Source organism: Anopheles bellator, chromosome 1 (genome assembly GCF_943735745.2).
Source record: "Anopheles bellator chromosome 1, idAnoBellAS_SP24_06.2, whole genome shotgun sequence".
NCBI lineage: Eukaryota > Metazoa > Arthropoda > Insecta > Diptera > Culicidae > Anopheles > Anopheles bellator.
Genome location: NC_071285.1, coordinates 8401806 through 8422936, shown reverse-complemented (window position 1 = coordinate 8422936; position 21131 = coordinate 8401806). Strand labels below are relative to the sequence as shown.

General features: G+C 48.1%; 3 protein-coding genes across 4 annotated transcripts in view; 1 reads left to right on the top strand and 2 right to left on the bottom strand.

The window, feature by feature from the left end:
• Window positions 1-246: 246 nt before the first annotated feature.
• Window positions 247-10505, bottom strand: LOC131206043 (EH domain-binding protein 1). 2 transcript variants are annotated; one of them, XM_058198414.1, is made up of 11 exons: window positions 10402-10505; window positions 6751-8145; window positions 6488-6690; window positions 5149-5654; window positions 4783-4881; window positions 4211-4579; window positions 3956-4079; window positions 3787-3883; window positions 3520-3708; window positions 3364-3458; window positions 247-3286 (listed from the first exon to the last, which is right to left on the bottom strand). In XM_058198414.1, exons 1-10 carry the CDS (start codon window positions 10503-10505, stop codon window positions 3377-3379), a joined length of 3168 nt encoding a protein of 1055 aa, XP_058054397.1. In that variant the 3' UTR covers window positions 247-3286; window positions 3364-3376. The 2 variants fall into 2 exon arrangements, with proteins under 2 accessions (XP_058054397.1, XP_058054398.1); XM_058198415.1 differs by lacking the exon at window positions 4783-4881.
• An 899-nt stretch (window positions 10506-11404) lies between these two features.
• LOC131214956 (integral membrane protein GPR180-like) lies at window positions 11405-16913 on the top strand. Its single transcript, XM_058209312.1, has 7 exons — window positions 11405-11515; window positions 12280-13332; window positions 13410-13836; window positions 13898-14041; window positions 14101-14356; window positions 14419-14523; window positions 14586-16913. The coding sequence occupies exons 2-7, from the start codon at window positions 12827-12829 to the stop codon at window positions 14846-14848; spliced, it is 1701 nt and encodes a 566-aa protein (XP_058065295.1). The 5' UTR covers window positions 11405-11515; window positions 12280-12826; the 3' UTR covers window positions 14849-16913.
• Window positions 16914-18386: 1473 nt separating this feature from the next.
• Window positions 18387-21131, bottom strand: part of LOC131216588 (igLON family member 5) — a 68963-nt gene continuing 66218 nt past the window's right edge. Inside the window, exons 9-10 of the mRNA XM_058211122.1 lie at window positions 20914-20981; window positions 18387-20801 (exon numbers count right to left, since the gene is read on the bottom strand). Of these exons, the coding sequence (XP_058067105.1) occupies window positions 20531-20801; window positions 20914-20981 (339 nt within the window). The 3' untranslated portion in view covers window positions 18387-20530. The remainder of the gene's footprint in view (window positions 20802-20913; window positions 20982-21131) is intronic.

Below are 21131 nucleotides of genomic sequence, written 5' to 3'. Positions count from 1 at the left end.
AGAGGAAGGAACTTTCTCTGGAGACTGCAAATTGTTATGTAAAAGCGAAACTGCTGAAAGTGATGTAGAAAACAGAAATCTTGGCAAAAAAAACACACTCAAAAACTCTTCTGTCTCTCTTTAACCTGTGTTTACGTTTGTGGTACGTTACCAAAAAACCATTGGGAAGAATAAAGTAAAGTCTTTTAACTTTTACACGAAAGCAAACGCGGCCTACGCGGTGTTCGGGTATGAAGATTTCTTTATTTTTCGTGTTTTGTTCCACATCCACAAGCATTTAATTTTGTGTTTCTGCTTCCTTTTTCTTTCTGCTCGTCTGTTTGTTAGAAACCTACTTACATAGCACATGGGGCGTAGTGTACGACGAGTTCCCGGGCCGCGTCGAGAGAATGTGTATATATTTTACGAGGAAAAATATATATGATTTTTTTCTGACTCTTATGTATAATGTATAATGCTCGCTTCCAGAAGTGTGGCCTTGGGTGTATATATACGGTATATATGTATATAAATACAGCTCTGTGATGTGGTATCTTCCGTTACGTTTTTTACATCTATCGTCGTCGTCGTCGTCGTCGTCCTTCCGATAATGTTAATGTATGTTCTTCTTTGCTAGGTTAAGAAAAATATCGCCAACCTCTCCGGAAGGTGGCCATCGCCGTGTCCCGTCCCGACGAATACAATTTTATTATGCTTCGCAGTGTGTTAGCATTGAGTAACAAGATCTGGCGCGAACCTATCCCTTCAATCAAGCCTTTCTTCAACCTCTTCCCTGCCTAAGCCTACTTCAATCAAATGCTTGTCAAAGGCAAACGGGCGTTCGACAACAGTCATCACCATCATCAGAGCAAACAAAGAAGTGATCACCCAAGATGGCTCCCAGTTTGACTGTTTTGCCATCACAAGACGACGATCCGTCCACTCGGTTCTCACAAAACCGTTTCGGCCGTTTGAGGCACCACCCACCAAAGCTGGTTCGAAATTTTAGCGAGTTTTTTCTCCGATTGTATTGTATCTGTGGAATTGTGGTGAGCTTTAGCTACGTTGAGACAGTAATTTATTCGACCATTCGCTGCACTCTCCTTCATTCGAACCTTTTTTAGCTAATACAGATGAGTGCGTGCGTGTATTTCGTTTTACGATTTTTGATGAGCAATGTAATGATTATTCGTTTGTATCTTAGCTGTTTTGCATTATCTATTATTTCGATGCTTGCCGCGGGAGTTGTGCAATCGGTTTCAACCAAACGTGTGTTGTCTGGTACAGGAATGGAGAAATGCTCTCAAAACTGAACCGCTTGAGGGTAAAATGTTTGTCAATAAAAATCAAATACTGTATTTTGGGAGCAGATGCAACGCAGTTGTGTGCATTGTGTGCACGGCACCGCCTAAGGAAAAGTGCCAAAAGTCCACGTAACTTCGTGCCAGCCGAAGTCCGGAGCGCGGAGAAGCTTGCTATTCCCGATCTCCGAAGCGCATTCGAAGGGAAATCTCATTTCATTGAGCATGTTAAGGACTTTCCACGCGGGGAAATCCGATACTCCTATACCGCCTATAAATCCTCATCGTTCAAATTTCTTTGGTTTTATACACCAGCAGAAACCAGAAAGCTCACCTCGTTCGCTCCCTCTCGCTATCAATCTACGCTATTTGTTCTTTGTGGTCACTTGCCTTAAGAAGGGATCGGCGAATAGTATAATTCTTAATTCCCTCCGGTTTACTTCCGTGTTATCAATTCCCGTAGATAGATTGCCCATTGCACCGACACCGAAGATCGGAAAACCAACCACCAAAAGGAAGCGCGGTAGTAAATAAAGGACCTCGTAAAGAATTCCTCCTGCGGACATGGTGGTACTGTTATTGCGTGTTATAGTATACTGTGGTTCTGTGACTAGAATAGCTGTAATCTATGTGAGGGTCCGTTGACATCCTGGGTCCAGATCTGTGGTGCTACAGTGAAAGGTAAGTGATTCAATATTACACAACGATTTTGTGTTGCTACAAAAGCGATACGATTGCAAAGCCGATATGAAAAGTATATCCACACTCCCCTGTTTTGATTATACTGGGAAAACACAAAGATATCCATTAAAATGTCTTACAAAACCTATTACTCCAGGCTACATAGTTTGTAAAAGTCGTAAACAACCTCTAAGAAAACTAAAGAAATCGCATTATGTTCTCTATGTACAGCAAGTTATGTAGGGCGCGAGTCCGCGTGTCCACGAGCTTTAAAACATAGCCGGCGAAAGGGAATGGGACAGGAGTGTCAAAGTGGTGTTTTCCTTTTCTTTACCCAAAAAATAAAAGCCCACCATTTGCGCCACAACCATTACAGAAACATCGGCCATCGGCCGATTAGGTGTTTGGAAAAAAAGAAGCTTCTAACTATCCGCTATCAGCTATCGGGTTGTAGAATGTACGCGTGTATTTGTAGATTAAAATATGATCGTCTAGTTTAGTTACTAAAAGGAAAATTTCACTCGCTTTCAACGCTTTCTAATATCACTTCGACAGGGGACCACACGTCGGGCACAGTCGAGCACGGAACTCGGGCCGGTTAGGCGACGCCTCGATTCACTTCCCCTTGCGCGCTTCTAACACTAATAATATGCAATATTATGTTCTTTCGGCTGACTGACTGCGGCAAACGAAAAGACCTTTGATTCGATAGCTAAACGACATGACACGACATCAAAATCTCTGTTCCAGGCGCTTTTTGCGCAAAATCTACACTTAACAGCGACTCTAATGGCTTATACAACAATAAATAAGTATTTGCACAGTTTGTCGAGAGGAGTTCTCTCCAAATCTTTCTTGTCAAAAAACAAAAAAAGAAAACGATCTACGTCGAATCCCAGAAACCCCCTCTATAAATAGTCACAATAGTCCTTCGATCATTCATCGGGGTCATACTACCTAACGGGGCTCGAACGATGATCCGTTCAAGGTTTAACGTAGACAAACGCTATGTCACAACGCAACACGACGCTGCGCCCGTGTGGCGCACAGACGCACGGCATCAGCGGACGGAATTGATGACAAAAAACGGAATACAAATCCCGCACAGGAACGGAACCGAGGCTCAGGTGGTGGCGATGGTGTCGTGTACTAAACGATGATTGTACTTGTACGTTGTGGCGCGTCGCCGACACGTTCTCTGAAGGAGGTTTCGTCTCTGTCATGGCATACTCGTCCTCATCCAGTGGTGATGGCGTGGCGTCTTCCAAATAATAACTCTCTCCGATTGCACAGAAACCCATTTTCGTCGTCGATCACAGGAGAAGCTGTTGTTGGGACGGCACACGAAAAAAACCCGAATTAGAAAGCGACCAATAGGGGCCACATACCGAATGCCCTGTACCTTCTTCTCCTCTTCACTGAATGACACATTTTTCGTCCTTCTGGTTAATGTCCACCGTTTCCAGCTTCCGTTCGATCTCATCGTCATCTTCGATGCTGCAAAACGATGGAGAAACGATTAGCGCAATCCGTGTTACCTCGGGTTTCGTACACATACGCCTGCTCCTGGCTGTGCAGGTTCTGGACCAGTTCGTTTCGCTTGTCGACGATCGCTACCAGTTCCGCCAGCAGCAGTGCTTCCTTTTCGCGCTGCTCCTCCGTCTTTTGCCAATCCTCCACCGATAGGGCAGCCCGTAGCTCCATATTAAGCATTTCGTACTTTTTCTCAAGATCGTTCTCTTGTTCACTGCGGGTAAATCGAGAGGACACGGTAAGCAAACGGTAAGGCCTTAATCTTTTCGCCGACCCGGTGATCAACACTTACAGTAGATTAAGCTGCATCTGTCGCCGCAACAGGGCGTTCTTTTTGTTGACCAACGTAAACCATTGGGACATTAGTTGATCCTCCGTTTCGGAAACGTCTGAAACGACACCGAATTAGGAAATCGGTCAATAGAGGGCTTTGAGGTGTGAAGCGAAGCGCCTATGCTTACTGGTCATCGTTCCTCCCATCACAGCGCGTAATTTCTTTTCCAGTGCGTTCGCCTTCAGGTCGATTGCCTCCTGCTCGCGTTCCAGTTTGTTAAGCTCACTTTGAATGTAATTTACACGTTCAACCTACAGAACAGAGAGAGCACACAGCGTGCACTATTAGACCGTGGAGACGATACTATACGGGCTTCTCACTTGGCGGAATCTACGGGGGTCATCACTCCACTGCAATCTTAAACTCAACTCAAACTGCTTACCTGGCCACCGTCGCTATCGTTCTTTCCTGTCATGAACTCAATCAGATGGCTTGGGGATGGAGTGCCACGTTTCAACAGATGCGGTTGACCGTTGATGGTCTCGTCTGCCCCGTGCAATGCCTTGTAGTGATTGAGGCTATGCATCGGCGACGAGCTTGAGTTGTCCTTCCGGTGGTGGGGCGATGGCATGCCAATGGGAAAGATAAACTCGGACCCATTGTTGATGGGCGAGATTGCCCGGTCCGGTGACAGTTGTTGGCCACCGCGCAGTTTGTGCGGTGACGCCGGTGAATCCAGCCCGGACAGCTTTAGTTTTGCTCCCGCAATCAGTTTTCGCGCTTCCTCGCGTAACCGGGCCTGCCGTTCGGCCTTTTGCGTTTGGTTGTTGAAAGAAAAGCATTGGTTAGTAAAAGCGCAACGAATGATCTTCTCGGAGCGAAGAAAATCATACTCAAAACTAACAAGTAATAGACAAATTGAAGTGTAAACCGAATTAAAGACAGCTAGGGAATACTAAAAACCAACCAATAATCTAAAGAAGCACGCCAGAAGACGAAAAACAATCCACTTACTGTGTCCTTGTTACCCTTGCTATCTACGTGCGCCGCCCTGAGCCGTTCTATCATGGGCCGTGCCCGTTCGCTCATTTCTTTGTGCCGTAAAATCAATTTCTAGAATCGAAAAGCAAAACAAAACAAGAAAAGAAAAAAACCAAACAAAATAAAACACAATACAAACCCCTCGTGGCGAAATCGAAGTATGTACAGTAGAGAAGTCCATCGAGTACATGTTCAAAAAACGAATTCGAAAGGCAAACAAAATTGGCCAAAAGTGCAAATGAAACCAAACAAACGAAACAAACAAGAGGTCGCCTTTCTATACCAGCCGTTCCCTGGCGGGGGCCTCCAGGGTTTCGCTCACCTCCCGTGACTACTTACATTCGCTTTGTTGAAATCCAACGGGTTGGACGGTAGTGTTTGAATTTCTTCATCATCGCTATTGGGCGCTTTGTCGTTGTTGTTTTGGCTATTTCTTTGGGTATCGGTCACCATGTCGGTATCGGTTCCATTGCGCTGATCACCGTCCAGCATCATCGTTGCCACCGTAACGCCGTTCTCTGTCGTTTCCCCACTTTCCATTCCGTTGATCACACTGCCTTCCGTACCAATCCCATTAATATCCGGTGGCCTTGGTTGACCGGCACTATCCACTACAGCAACCGGTAGGTTGAAGGGAAAATTGGGTAGATCGTCTTTGGTAGGAGACAGTACCCGGCCCAACAGGTGCTTCGAGTTGGCCAACCGGGCCGCCTTGGCATCGAGCTTTGGAGCGAACGGATCGTCGTTGTTCGGTGTGATGATGTCGGTAAGCTTGAGCAGGTTTTTGCAGAGGTTGTCCGACTTGTAGTTACCGATCACATAGCTCGAATCATCCGTGGTTTCTCCTGGAAGGGAGGTGGATCATTAGCAATCACTACCGTTGATCAACTGTAAGCAACTAGGAATGGCTAAATGGCCACAACACACTAAATACACCTCATTTGTTAGCTTCAAGCCATTGTGGAAGTATTTATCGCCCATTGCAATGCCATTAGTCTGTGAGAAGCCAAAAGCGTTCAAAAATTCAACCGTACACAGTTTCAACATTTCCAATTTCGCGATCCTCTACGAACACCAGCTGTGCAAAGGTGTACAATCTTCACACGACCAAGCGAATATAAAGAAACACACAAAACAAAACTCCCCCAAGACGGAACCAGGTCCTTGTGGGCCATTTTTGCCGTGACAGTAATGCACTCCGAAAGCTAAATTTGTTTTGCATCAAACTCAAAGAAAGGGCCCTCTGCTAAGTACCTTCACGTGAGTGATAAGTACACATTGCCCGCTGGGCCGCTCGGCTACACGCCCGGCACGGCCGCCGCGTGCCATCATCTGGTTTCGGTTAGGAAGGAAACAGTTGAAGGGTTAGAAACGGATTGAACAGAGCAAATCGTGAGAATTTCCCTCGCCCATTAGGTCCGCGGTGTGTGTCATGGCTACGTGGTTGTGGTGACCGACCGACAGGTGGCGCTTCTATCACTCTTTGGGATGTCTGATCGTGATATGATTGTTGGAAATAGAACATTAAATTAAATGCCTTGATTTTTCATTAATCCTAAAACCTTTTACGGACACCTCAACGCACATGCCAGGCACACCGGCGTAAGGATTATTTTACCATCGATATTCCCCACATGATTCCATCGCTTCGAGGAACTCGCACCGTTCGCATACGTACCGATCGATTGCACTTCCAGCTGGTGGCCCGTGAAGTGCGCTCGCAGCTGGTAAAGATACGTCATGACGGCGAGCTTGTCCGGAACCGCCAACAGATTCATGTCCCGTGGTTCGATCACCCGCGGTATTCCGAGCTTGTCCGCCGCATCGAACGCCGTGCGACAGTTTTCGATCACATTGCCCGGAGACAGTTTGCTCATGTCACTGAAAAATGGGAACATATTAAAATCCTCCAATTCTGCTCCTTCGGAACAGCGGACTCACATTAAATTCGGATAGAAGTGGTGGATGACCGCACAGAAAGCCATTCCGTTGCGCCAACTGGTGGTCAAATTCGTGACCTTCACACCGTTGTAGTTCTTCGTGACCTCCTTACACCACTCGAGCAGATCCTGACCCGGTGTGCTGTCCTTTAGCAGGATACTGGGAGGTTTAATAAAGTCTCCAACCGGTGCGACAGGAGCCACCACCGGAGGCCGTGAAACATCGCTGTCGGACACCTCGGGCTCTTTGGGTTTTTCGGGGGTACGTGTGTCATCCGCCCTCGAAGGTTCGTTATCGTAGTTCTTGATCAAGTTTAGCGGTTTCAGCTCCGGCCGGTTGCTGTTAAAAGCCGGCCCCTCCGCGATGGGTTGTGCAGCGTGGCTCTGGGTCTCTTTCGTATCGTTAACTGGTATCGCTGGTTCCGGCGATGGATCACGTGCCGACGGTGCAAGCGGGGTCGAGCGGCCAGAATTGTCCTCATTTTCTCCGAGTGCTTCCAGGGCGTCCATTTGTTGGTATAACGGATCATCGTCAACCTCATTCGATGCTTCCCGTTCCATCGTGGCCACCGTGGCGGGTATCTCTTCCCGCTGACTAGGTGTCGATCGGTCCTCCTCGGCTCTTCGCCGCTCACTCCCACCAGCAGCATCTTGTTGGTCCGGTACCTGTGATTCTTGGGGTGCTTTGTTTTCATTCTCGTCCAGTTCCTTCGATGCGTAGCCCTTCTCGTGCAGCATCTCGAGGAACATTTCCCGCGAGCCACCGACGATCGGCGTCTGGTCGTCGGATAGCAGCGAAGGGACACCGCTCATTGGCGTCAGTAGCTCGGAGCTGTTTAGGCTCGTCGTCAGCTGCTCGAGCTGGTTCGTCAGGTCGGACATGTTCTCCGTGAAGTAGTCCATCGTGTTCTCCAGATCCGGTATGTCTTCCAGATCGTCAAGGGGTGCAATGTCCGACACGTTGTTCACCGACATCAGCGAGATGATGCTCTGCATGTCCTCGTCGGTTGCCTTGCCTTCGCGCAGGAAAACGCAGCTCAGCGTGAGCTCAAGATTGGCGGCCAGGATCTTTTTCGAAACCGGCCGCAACCGAAGCGTGAACGTTTGCTGCGTCGATTCAATACTCGCGTACTTGCGCATGTTGATCGTGGCGGATGCCAGCATGCGCTTCTTGCCCAGCTGCGAAACGTCCTCCAGCACGAACGTCCAGTCCTTGTCCTCAAGCTCGTGCGTGCGAATGTCCTTGAAGAGCGTCACGGCGATCGAGTGGTTGTCCGGCATCGGCCACGACATGTTGCTGCTGAGCGGATTGATCAAATCCGGCTGCCATTCGAGGGCACTGGACACGACGCGACGCGATCGCCGTGTCCACACGACGTGCAATTTGTTGGGGCGCCTAAAACGAAGCAAACAAAAGAAACGATACAGGAGGAAAGCTTCCAGCGGATCGGCGGCGCCAGGGTTAAAGAAAATCAATTCGCATGACAAAATACTTTAATTTAAGCATGAGCCCGTCGTGTACGAGGGACTGAGAAGGAGCAACCGCTCGGGGTGCCAATCTCGTGGCGTTCGTGTTGCGACCGACCGCGGCGAGGGGTTTGTTTCAACCCCGGCGACCCCGTTGTTGATGTTTAATTGATTTGTTTTGCGGCGTTCAACGGTATTGCGCAAAACTCAATTCATCGACGAGATTGACATTCGTTGCGTGCCGGGTCCGCTCCGATGACATTGGCAAAATAGATTCATTTATTAGCCGGAAAAGCAATTCCGTTTGGCAGTGAACTATTTTTAGCTTGTTTGATAACATCGCTTGACTGTTGCAGTCCCTGAATGCTTTGAAACCAATAAATTTATCAACATAACAGTTTTTCTTAACCCATGACTACTTGATGTGTAATTTCTTATGCTCTGACATTTTGGCTCAGATAACTCAGATAATGCTCCTTTCGAAAGACGAACGTTGGACCAACCGTTGGTTAGCTTTTGTGTTGTTTTACTTTTCTCCAGTCATGGTTCTCTGCACGCTTATCTATCGTTATGCTGATACTGTCCGTTTGGTGTAGAATTACATGGCTCGTGCGGTTCTTTGATACACAATCATCGCTGCAATAAACGTGCGTTGCATGCGGGTGCATTTCGGGTCAGTGGCCTTGGGAAATGTGCTCACAAAGCTCATATATCACCAAAACAAACTTGGATGCCTACAGTTACAGTAAATAATACAACGAGAATTTAGCTCGCGTAACTCGTCCGTGAAATGCACAAGGAGAATTACAATGCATCTTGTAAATAAAAATGTTTTACGTCTTTAACCGGTCACATAATAAAAAGAAGTTCATTGAAACCAAAAGGCTTATGACACGAACGAGCTTGACCCTCAGTTAAAGACGGCAGTAGGTCCCTCCATATAACCAGCAAAAGTACGTAACCGGGTGCCGCCGCCTGTAAACCACTTTAAGATTCGTTCGGTTGCAATGCAACGCGTGTGTGCACAGGAGCCAAACAACCGCCCGACGCAAATGGATGCGCACCCATCGGAACTGAATTCGAATTTAGCTCACTGCCGATATGCACTGTAGCTGTGAAAAAGAAAAATACCCATATTTTATTCACAGCTGAGCAAACGCTCATCGCGCATTCCATTTCGGTGATAGCCTTCGGGCCGGCTCTGCGCCCGCTCTAAAAGGTCAATTGATAATGATGTACGCGCGCTGCTGTGCGGTGCAGCAGCAGTAGATGGGGCATTGGACCGAGCGCACCCGATGGGCAGGAATATCGGTCTGGCCACTTCAAGTTATTGATGGAAAAAGTAAACGCCTTGAAGGAAAATTTCCAGCACCAAAAGCGCATCAGGGACAGCAATCGATGACGTGCCAATTACATGGAGATTAGTCATACCGACGCGGGAATCGTCGAGAGCATCTTGCAGATCGATCGAAGGCGAACACATAAACTTGGAGCCAGCTGGTGAAGAAGTTTTCGGCGTTCGACGAGCACACGCATCATCGTCCAAAAATAATATCCTAAAAAAATGTTGAACGAAGCCCCAACAACAAACTGGAGATTCTTTTATTTACCCTCACTATGGGAACGGGTTTGGTGGCTCAAAAATGTGGCCCCAACATGACAGTGTTTTAAGTCACTAACAAAACTGTAATGTCATTGTCATTGTCTTACATAATGAATGTTTTCAAAAAGGTAGGCAGGCTGAAGGAGACTTTTTGGCGGCATCGACTCCAAACGAGATGCGATCATCTGTTTTCTGGTTTTCCTTTTCGTTTACTTAATACCAGCGCGTACTAGCACCCCATAGTGCACACCCGACAGAAGAAGCCGTAATAAAGGCACCGAAGCGGGTTAAGAAAGCACCGCCGCACACGGAAGCGCAAGTTTCACAAGCAAAAGATAAACAAAACCGCGTCGGAACTGCATCCAACGCGGATGGACACGATGACGCGATACCGTTGGGGTGTGTGGGACGGTTTTATGTTGGGAGTGATGATGGCGTTGATGTTGATTTTCGAACTAGCGACCGAGTCATAGGGGGGGGTTTTCTTCGAACCTAAATTTGGTTCCGGTCCCGGAAGCTGATCCGCTGTCGCTGTTGGAAAAGGAAAAGAGAGGCAGGTAAAACAGGACTCAGGGAACCTACCATTTTGCCGTCGTCTCCATGAACAGCTCGTGGTAGGACACGGTGAACGAGAACTTGGCCGCCCGCTTGTTAACGCGCTGAAGCCGTTTCCACACGCTGCCCATTTTCGGTGTTTCCCGTTTCAATTTCTCGGTCTACTTGGATGGATGAGCCCTGCGTGTCGGGGACGCTCTTCCTTCTGCCCGCGGTGTAGTTGGCGTTGAGTTTTACCCTTCGCCGTCGCACAGTCTAATTTATCTGCCGTGCTTCCTGCCTAGCATTCTGGCAGAAAAGGGCCGCCGCCGCCGCTTCACAATACGTGATACGCGCAATGGGTTCAGCAGAACACACCTCACCGCTCAATTCACACTTACGTAGCACTATCTCGAGGCGCAGTGATAGCAATCATAATTTCCGCCACGGGCGGGCTCACTGAACACGTAACACACTGGGGCTCGCTGTTTCTACACTGTGGCGTGTTTACTTTTATTTCGAGACGTAGCAGCAAAAAGGGGTTTCTGCTCGGTGCCTCTCACAACACTCTTATCGCCGCTCGGTGGCGGCTCGGTCGCGATCGCGTCTTAGAACATCGCGCTGTTCGTGCTGTTTTTAACCGTGGGAATTCGAGTGAGTGAGTGAAAGAATCAAAATAGTGACCCTTTCGTGTTTGTTTGGATCGTCGTTTTTCTCCTTTTCTCTGTTTAAACAACGGATCAACAATCGGCGAATGACGCTCAACGCGCCGATTACTACGATGTTGTTAACTTTGTTCACCGCTTTCGCCTGCTGGGATTTTCTCGCTATTTTTCACGCGCTCGTGACGTCGAAGCTCAAGGTTGAAGGTGTTTTCTTTGCTGCCTCGGCCTGGCGTTTGTACCTCGACGAGGTACAAATTTCAACCCACCGAGAGCGTCTCAGAGAAAAACAACGGCGAGACCACCGCACCGCACCGTGCTACCCCACTCCGCAGTGACTGCGTTCCTCGCGAAGGAAACTCGTGCTCCGTTTATTTAGTATTTTTCTTTTCGTTGCCACGAGAAAAGTCGCGCCCACACACCGCCGTCCCACCGCGTATCGGTTCCGCTCGGTGTGCACGGACGAAGGACTGCTGCGGCAGCTAGGCGTACTTTTGCAGGTATTACTTCTTTTCACACATTTTACACAACACGATCGTGACGGCAGCAGAAGAAGGGAGCCGTTGTCGCTGCACTACCGCCATTGGTGCACTGTTTGCCGTGGCCGTTCCAAGGTTCCATCGTTCCCTGTTCTTACTGTGTGCTTCACTTGGCTTGGCTCCCGTCGTCCGGAAAAGGCACTCGAGTCCCAATGCGTCGGGATTACACTGGGATGCGGGTTCTAGCGGTGGCCTTTACACAAACTACGAGGGGATAGAGGGGTATAGCGTGAATACACGGTGAAAACGGAATAATGTCCTTCCAACTGCGTGATGGTTCTGCAACACACTCGCTTTTTGCACAATTCGATTCTCCGTAATGACTGACTGACAGTTTGTGTCGGAATGGACTGTTGGGAAGGGGGAAGGGAATAAAAGGGGTTGCGAAAGAGCGGGACAGCAACTGTGAAACGTCAATCGCGACAAGCCCGGTGTAAAAACTCAGCCATCGGTTGTGTGTGTTTGTGTTGTATTCGATGTTTAAATCGATGAGAATTCGATGTTTATATCATGGTTTGAATTGTCAGTTTGATTGTAATATTTTTACTGATCTCAAAATGATTGTTCTAATGAGGTTCTTTAAATCATTTAATTTCTCAAGTTCGGTAAAAGATGAGTTCAAATTGAATTGTGCAAAAATAGCAGTTTTCTTTTAATAAATTTAAATTTAAAAATCGCAGTAAGCCCGGTGTAAAAGCTACTCTCAATTACCTATTTTTGGTCAGCTCTACATCGGGGATGTCAAATTGCAAAATAATGGCCCCGTCAACAAAGTTTCGTGCAAGGAGAAAAGTGCAGACCTACGCGATTAAAGATTAAAGTCGTAAGCTCCGCGCTCCGTCCCGTGTAAAAAGTGGTGCTACCGTGGCCATCGTCGTCGCAGATTTTTTATTCAAACAAATACCCCACCACAATCCGACGAAGTGTGCTCGACCCGATAAGAGTGTTTCGTGTCGACGGATCGAAGTAAGCAAAACAGTTTTATCGTCAGCTATTCAGGGAAAAATGTTTCCATGGCGGTGTACTGCCGATTCGCCGTAGTAGGCTTCGTGGCCGTGCAGAAAAGGCGTAGTTCGCAAATGGTTTCTCCCTCGGTGCTGCGGCGGAATGCGCTCAGGCACGGTTTACGGTAAAGTGAAAGTGAAATTAGATCGGTGCTTCGAGGGGTGCGAATCGCCCTCCCTAGCAAGTTAGTCTGCAGCATATTACGGGGAGGTCAGTGATCCGGGCTTCGGAAGTGAGTTTGCTGCGGTCCTGTTGGTCCACTCCAGCATGTCGAATCGGGTGTTCCGGTGCACCGTGGCTGTGGCGGTGTGCTGGTGTGCGTTCTCCGGTGGGCCATCGGTTACCGCAACCCACCTGACGGGCGCTTTTGAGGTGGACGAATTCTTCCGCTTCTTGCACAAATTTGGCTTCCAGAAGACGGAGAAACATTCGCAAAAGGACACCGAGTGGGACACGTTCGGGTACATCTACGGGAACATTACATCGCGCGTGAACCTTACCGTTCCGGTCACGCTGGCCGTGCTGGACAAGCGCAGCTTCCTCGAGTACTACGCCAATCGCAACGGTTACGATAGGGAGGCGGCGTGCCAGCGGATGTTTGATAAGCTCGACAAAATCGTGTACAGTCGGACGTGCAACCCGCACGCCGAAGCGGACTATCTGCGGCGCATCCCGTGCGAACGGGGCAAACTGTGCGCGGATGAGGATACGCGCGAAAACGTGGTTCCCGGAAGTCAGTTCACGTTCGTGATCAGTGATCCAAACGTTCCAAGGTGAGCGAACGCTGGCTCTTAGCTAGTGGCACAGATAACAGGAGTATCTTTGTTTGTTTTCTCGCTCTTCCTCGCAGATTCTGGTACGTGTCGATGGTGGCCTGTTATCAGAATGTGACCACCTGCCAGTGGCACTACTATGACTACCGCAAGTACCACACCGAGCCACCGTCGATCGACTTCGATATCACGCTCGTGAATGGCAACCCGAACCGCCAGACGCTGTCGCTCTTCAATCCGTTGCTGTTCCATTTTTCCTTCGACCGGCAAAACACGCTCGAGATGTATTTGATCTTTTTCGTCGTCTATCTGCTGATGGTGCCGCTTCAGATCTACGCCGTGCGACTGCAGAAACATCCCGTAACGCGCCTGTTCACCGTCAGCCTGGTTCTGGAGTTTGTCAGCGTTTGTCTGCTGCTGACGCATACGGTGCGCTACGCCATGAACGGTGTCGGCAACGAGAAGTTGGCCGTAATGGGCGATATTTTCGATATCTTTAGCCGGGTAAGGGGCGATCACTACACCGAAGATGTAACACAATCATTTATCGGCGTTTCATTTGCAGACTTCATTCATGTTGATCCTGTTGCTGCTGGCCAAGGGATGGGCGGTGACGAGGTTACAGATCAGCGTCAGCAGTTGGATTCTACTCATGGTCATTTGGATTCCGTACTGCGCCATACACGTGCTGTTGTACATATGGAACAGAGTAAGAGCAGGCCAAGGGCACAATGTGTCAGTTCGCTTCTCACGCTATTCCTATTGCAGACGGAAGTGGATATTATTTCCGATATTGACGAGTACCAGACGTGGCCCGGTTGGTTGGTGCTCGCTTGCCGCTCGACGATGATGCTGTGGTTCCTGTGGGAGCTGCGCACCACGATGAAGTACGAGCACTCGTCGCAGAAGCTGGACTTTCTGCTCCATTTCGGCGCCTCGAGCCTGGTGTGGTTCATCTACCTACCGATCGTGGCCATCGTTGCTGTGAATGTTAGTCCGCTGTGGCGGTATAAGCTTTTATTAGGTACGTTTCCAGGGATACTGCCGGCAGGAGGCACGTCGCTAACTTTTGCCATTTTACTGCAGGAATAACAAATTCGGCCGACTGCCTGGCCTACTGCGTGATGATGGGTTTGCTGTGGCCCAACCGAGCCGGACAGTATTTGCTGCTGACGGGAACAAACTTTGCCGGTAAGCTATGGGAAGGGCTTTTCCGTTGTGGTTTTCTAATAAAGTGCACCGGCGTCCGGCAGGTATGGATGAGCTGGACGAGTTCAATGAGGCACCGCACGTGGTGCACCGTGACTCGGACACGCTGCACAGCAGCAACGGCGATCTGGTGATCGATGACTATCTCGACAACGACGACGACGAGATTGAAACGTTGGTGCTGAGTACGGACGATTTGCTGCACGCCGGCAACTCGTTGCCCGTGTCCGGAGGCAGTAAACCGCTCACGCTTAACGGGAGTGCCATGAACGGTGGTATCGGAAAAGGTGGCAGATCGTTTGATTAGATTTAGCGTCAGAGGCAGAGCGTCCGATCGAGATCTGGCAAACCGCAACACTGCTCCACTCGTGACTGGGACGCAACACAATGGCACGCAACTTTTTGCGCGTGTGTGCCCTGAGCAACCGTAAACGACGAATCTTTAGAACGAATTTAATTCAACACACCACACCAAAAACACGGGAAGGTTAGAAGGTGTCACCACAAGGAAACATCCCAAGGAAACTCCACTCAAGTGGTCCGGATTGTGTGCTATCTAAACGTAGAAAAGGAACTTTTTCGAGGCATTTTTCAAGCAAAACACTATTGCGATAAAGCAAAGTTTCGGTTTTGCAGCACCCGATCTGGAACCCGCAAGCGACTGGATTGCGTTCGACTCTCCACTGACACACAAAAGACAGAGTAAAGAAAACAAATTCTTCCATTTCCAAAACTGATGCCCCTTTGAACTGAAACGTAAAATTAGAAGATAATTGGCCATTCGAGGTGTTAGGTGCGTTCGTTCGTAGTGTGTGTTGTGTGTGTTTTTTTAGTAAAACAGTAGCGAAACGGTGCATCATTTAGAACTGGGCTGGCGGAGGTGGCGAATGGAATGAACAATTATCGTGTGATATGAAATTCATAGCAATTACGGAACCTGAATGAGATATAAATAATATTACTACTTTTAATACCCTGTTACTTTTAAGGCACCTCTCCATTGCCTGATAGAGCAGATTATTCGCGGCGCCGGAGCTTTCTTTAGTCAGTCCTTAGTCAGGTGCAACGTTGGTCCCTCAGTATGAAGTGTATGTTAGATTGGCCACTGTTTAGTTGCGTTTACTAAGCGTCTCCTTTGCGTATCTGCCACACATTTTAACGCCAATAAATCGAACCGGTTGTAAGATCCTTTATTGTCAGTAGCACTACCCGGCACAACAGGTCCGGTGAAGGGCTGCAAACAAGTAAACATATTCAACTGTCCATCAATGGCCCACCGTAGAAAAGTATCTCCTAAGTCATTTCAAAAACGTTCCACTAGCTAGTAATTTTGGAGTAGAGATCCCCCTTTCGGCCATTGCTTTTGTTTCGTGCTCTGGTGTTCTTTTTCATGCCGACCGCCAATGGAATGCGTATTTATTTGTCCCAAGTACCACTAGGGAGAGATCGTTCGGTAGCCTGTAGAGGCGCCAACACTTACCTAAACCTAAGACTCACTCGCTTCCAAAGTATCGGTCGAGGATGCAAGCTAATGCAGTAGTTACTAGAGCGCCACAGTTTCAGAATAGAGCCGCCGGATGGGACCTGCTGATTGGGAGTGCGCGCCAAGCCTAAACCCACAACGTAATGTACCTTTTTTGAAGCTACGCCCAAAACGCTTTAGAGATTGAACAAATAGCCTAGCAGAAGGTAGCAAAGGAACACTGGATAAAGGATATATATAGATAAAAACTTAACTAGATAAGCCGCATTTGCAGGATGATTAACGCTAACGTATATTCTCACTCACGGCACGGCAATGCTCAAAACCTCCTATCTGTCTGTCTCTCTTTCTATTGCTGTGCAAGGAACGGAAAATGTCTGCACGTTGCTCGTATCGGTAGTGAGACCGGAACCGTGTGAGGTTTTATTAACATAAAACATTTAGATCAATTCAGCCCATCACAGCCCTCACCGGAGAAGCGGGAGTGAAGAGGGGCTTTTTAACGCAGTAGAAGAAGGCACCGTGCGATCAATTATCGATGTCTTAAACCCCCCGGTCCGCGGTGAGGGGACACCTCAAACGGGAACCACTAGCCAACGTGTGTAGCACCTTGGGCACGCACGTAAGTGCCCGTTTGCGATGCAAAAGTTGTGATAGGATGTTAAGCATATTTTTCTACTAAACTCTAAACCAAGAACAACACACACCACGTAAGTGCACCGCCGGGTTCACCCTCGGGATTGGCCGTTACCGATCGCTACCTCAAATGCCTAAGAGAGCAGCGAAAGACGGCAAAGGCCACTCGTCCCGAGGGTCAGCGGTGACACTTTTCATCGCAACGAGCTCAGAAGTGGTGTTGTTTGATTTGTGTACAAAAATATGAATAATAATTAATATTACAAACGAATCGAACGGAAGTTTGTGGAATACTTTTCATTTGTGATAAATTTCGTTAAACCATGTATAGAATTGGGTTTTATGGTTTTTTATTTGCTTTCTTATGAGTACGAGTCTAATCTTTCTTAAAGACTATTTTACTTTCACTATTAACGTTATTTTTTAAACTATGTACATTACTTTTTTCTTTCTCTGATGGTCATCGCGATCTTATCACCAATCCGAACTTGTTGATGGGTCCCAGCAGTGCCTCCTTCAACGATCTCAGACGAACGGTTTTGGATGAAGAGCGACGGTAGTGATTTGACGGCCAATCGCGTAGTAACTCACACCGATCACTCTCTGATTGATCGTCCCGGTCTCCGATAGACGCCGGCGGACTGGTGATCCTTTCGCACTTCTCCTGACGGGTGCGTTGATGTTGCAGGAGTTGGAGACGGTTCAGCGCTACGACACGATTCATCTTGGTAAGTGACAAGTGGTGCAGTAGAACTCTCGAAGCAGTCGTATGCGGACTGAGGTTGCGATCTTCGTCGGCGTCATGATTTATATGGGTCCCAACGAGGGTACACTTTTGACTCATCTTTCCGGCTTCGTTTGTCGTTCAACGGGTCCGTTGGCCTTTCCCGTGCCTTTCGGTTATTCTGTTTGCATTTCAATAGTCCATACCTGGCGCGATGCGGAATGGCCACCGAGCTCTGCTGGTGGTTGCCAGATAAAAAAGAGGTTGAGGTTTTTTCGAAATGGAAAATTCGAAAAGAAAATTCCAATCGTTCCGCGTAAGTCAATTCTACCATCAAAGCTCGCTAGACGGGTATATTCGATGAAGTGTTAATAATACAATTATTATACCTAAAATCAAATGAACTGTACCTCCCCTGAACCAAAATCAAACACCATTTAAGCTGCAGGTTTCGTTTTTAACCTGCAACTGTTTGCTTAGATCCTATAAACGGCACTGCTTCAAGGGCATTAGGAACCTATGATCACTTTGCTTTCTATCCGATCTTAGCAACCGTAGGCGTGACACGGCAAGAACCATACCTAGAATTACCGTCAATAAATGTAACGCATAAAGGTGAGCAGTGAATCCCTTCTACCTAGCAGCATTCCGTAAGTGGCCGTAAAAGATCAAGTAAATGGAAGATCTTACCTGTAACGAGGTGCCACTTAATCCGCAGTACTGGCAATGAAGCAACCAGGACACGATTTCTTGGAGTGCTGTTTCCCGAATCCTTGGGCAAATTACGACAGCCCTACCGATGTGCGCCTTGCTTCCTTCATTTTCGTGGCCCAACCGGATAGTATCAGGTCGGCGCCTAGGTGTCCTCTTGACCTTCACGTCAGGTTTATTGATTTGTTTTACTATCGATAAAATCCAAACACCCAAATCACCCCCGGTCTTGGGGTGCGAGGTAACTCCTCTTTATTTCTCGCATTCTGCCCGGTTGCAACACGGTTGTAGTTAGATTAGTTAGACTTTAATTTATTTGCCCACTGCGGTTTTCTGTTGCCTGCGCGCGCGCGTCCGTTTTGGTTTTCTTGTTTTACATTTACTATATAATAATAATTATGAACGCAATCAATTTCTAGTAACCTCTTCCTATCGTCCTTTTGCGCTTATCCTCTCAAAGTGTCGCATCTTTCTCTTTTCCTTCATCGTAACACCGTAATCCTATAGCACATTGTCCCCCCTCTTACCGTTGGGGGCACCGGGTGCACCGGAACTGCACTTTCTGGGTTGTTTTTACATCGCAATGCATTTGGTTAACACTTTTGAACAACGCGAACGGTGCTCAGTTTGTTCGGTGCCCTCGGTCGGAGTGTAGAGTAACGGTTTTGGGTTGGCTGACTGGCGGTTGACTATTGATTTGGATCGCGATTATTGGTTGGAAGAGAGTGGTTGTCCGTGTCCTATATTGTTTATGTCCTACTACAGTATACCCTCTACCAGCGCCACTGCGGGCAAATATGGCAAATCAAATCGAACGGGTGTCGAGCACTACCAATTCATCACCTTTTTGGCGGTAGCCGGATTTCGAAATGGGCGGGATGGACATCGATCTCTGTGCTGTGCCGTGAGAGCGTGCTCTCTCTCTTTCTCTCTATTGTGCCTATTGCTTTGCAGCGAAGGTGCCCGGTGGAAGTGCCTCTCTAAAGCTTTGAAACCAATAGACGCTGAACCGAAAACGGATTGTTTCTATCTTTTCTAGCAATGGTTTATGGTTCTATTGCATAGTTTGCCTTAAGTTTTCGTCTCCAATTTCTCTTCTGTCGTTAGCCTAACAATTATTCGATTGCATCGCCTGTTTCTTTTCTCCGCTCCTTCTTTTGCCGTTTGCCGGTCCTGTTTCGTTCCAACTTTTTATATCCGCCGCTCATGTACAGAATCGCTCACCGTCGGCAATCGTTTTCCGTCCATTCCGTTTCTTCTATGATACAGCATTTTTCTCTTCACATTTTTTCCCTACCGCTCTAACTATTCTCTAGTTCCGCAAAATACTATCCGATAGCTTAAAGCACTACGTTAAAGGTTAACTAAGTTTAACTTAAGTTTTTAGCGTAGGTGCACAGAAAGTGGAAAGAAAAACTGCTTTAAACAGAAACAAAAGAAGGTAAGAAAGAAACAGTATAACACATAAAATAAACGACAGAAAGTAATCGCAAAAAGAACGATTTAAACGTAGAAAGAAAGGTGCAAAGTCTGTCGCAACAGTAAAGGAAATGGTACGCTAAACAAAACAAAAAAACAAGCAGAAAACACTGGATGATGGTGAGACGTGTAACGATTTAGTTTGACAAACTTTGATAGCCTAGCTTTACAGTGTGGATGGAAACAAAACAATGCACTGTTTTTTAGGGGGGTTTCGTGTTGGGGTCGGTGCTCCATCGATCCGATGGCGTGGGGACCGAATTTCGCGGCACGGAATTCACCGATGTTGTTGAATACTAATCCAGTGTCTTTGGAAAGTGTGACACAACTCTACCGTTCCGATGATGGCAAAGGGCGCTTTTTTCTACACTAATCCATTAGTTTTTGTCAAATATTTAGCACAGCAATGTGGCTTCTGCCACGCCAAAAGTCAAAAGTGCCCAAGCCGTAGAATAGCACCACCAAAAAACCTTCGTTCGCTCTTTCGTTTTTTTCGTGTTTCGAAGGGCACGCTGCACGCAACCCAAAAAGGTCAAAATCACGGGAAAAGTGGATTCGATTGGGTGGCGCCGCGGAAAAATGGAAGAAAAACGTGCGAAAAAGGGCTTCTTTGTTTTGGGAGCGAAACACCGTTGGGCCACCTTCTCGACCAGGGCAGCTTCCACTTTCCGCCCGCCCGCCTTCTGGTACGGATTTTCTAATTGTCCGCTTTCACGGTTCGTGTGCAAATTCGATCCGCGTGATTTTATGTCGGAGGATCCACTTTTCTCGAGTTCACAACAATACCGCGAAAGTGCCAATGGTGAGATTGGAAGCTTTGTTGCCACTTTGCGCGTCAAAAAAAATCAGGAGAGATGTTCTCTGTTTGTTGTTTCTACTGCTCTGTTGCCTCGCGTTTGATCCGGTCCCCAACGCGTACACACCCCATCGCTTCGCTTCGTTGGCTCCGGGACTTTTTAATACATCACTGACTTGACGGTGGTGGCGGTCAGTACTAACAGCAGCAGCCCCAGGACACTGGACAGGGCGGAAGGGCTGGTCCGGTGCGCTGGGCTAGCTCCGGCCCCGCCGACCGAACTGAGCTGAATGTTGTCCTTGGCGTTGGTCGAACGGCTCGGGATCTGGAACTGGTGCGGGACGCTCTCGGCAATCGACCAGCCCTCGGTGTTGCGGGCCCGTGCCGTCACGTACCACTGGCCCTCGGGCAACCGGATCGATTTGCGGACCCTGTTGGGGGGGGAGAATAGGGCAGCCGGACACCGGAAGCACGTCAGTTAGAGACTATTCACAGGAAGGGAGAGAGTGAGAACGCGGATCGAATCCAGCGTCCGCTACTTACGTCCAGGTGAAATCGTCGTAGTTCTGATCCGTGCTGGAGATTTCTGCGTTGACCGGCGCGTATTTGGTCTGTATTTGGGAAAGAAAGAAGCTTGGGGGGTTAGCAGGTCCAATTTTGACGGTTCACAGCCAGTCAGGCAACCGGAAATGGGGACCCTTTAATGTGCGAACCTCGACCTATTTTGTAGCCTTCCTGGAGGCTCGGTTCTCGTTAGGCAC

What these genes read in the sequence shown, in the direction of transcription:
- LOC131206043 (XM_058198414.1), bottom strand. Translation starts at nt 10,505, where the DNA reads ATGGGCAGCGTGTGGAAACGGCTTCAGCGCGTTAACAAGCGGGCGGCC. An exon ending in ATGGAGACGACGGCAAAATG is followed by an intron (nt 8,146 to 10,401) that starts GTAGGTTCCCTG and finishes GCTTCGTTTTAG; the next exon opens with GCGCCCCAACAAATTGCACG. An exon ending in TGGATTTCAACAAAGCGAAT is followed by an intron (nt 4,882 to 5,148) that starts GTAAGTAGTCAC and finishes TTTCGATTCTAG; the next exon opens with AAATTGATTTTACGGCACAA.
- LOC131214956 (XM_058209312.1), top strand. Translation starts at nt 12,827, where the DNA reads ATGTCGAATCGGGTGTTCCGGTGCACCGTGGCTGTGGCGGTGTGCTGG. An exon ending in AGTGATCCAAACGTTCCAAG is followed by an intron (nt 13,333 to 13,409) that starts GTGAGCGAACGC and finishes TCTTCCTCGCAG; the next exon opens with ATTCTGGTACGTGTCGATGG. An exon ending in TGTTGTACATATGGAACAGA is followed by an intron (nt 14,042 to 14,100) that starts GTAAGAGCAGGC and finishes TTCCTATTGCAG; the next exon opens with ACGGAAGTGGATATTATTTC.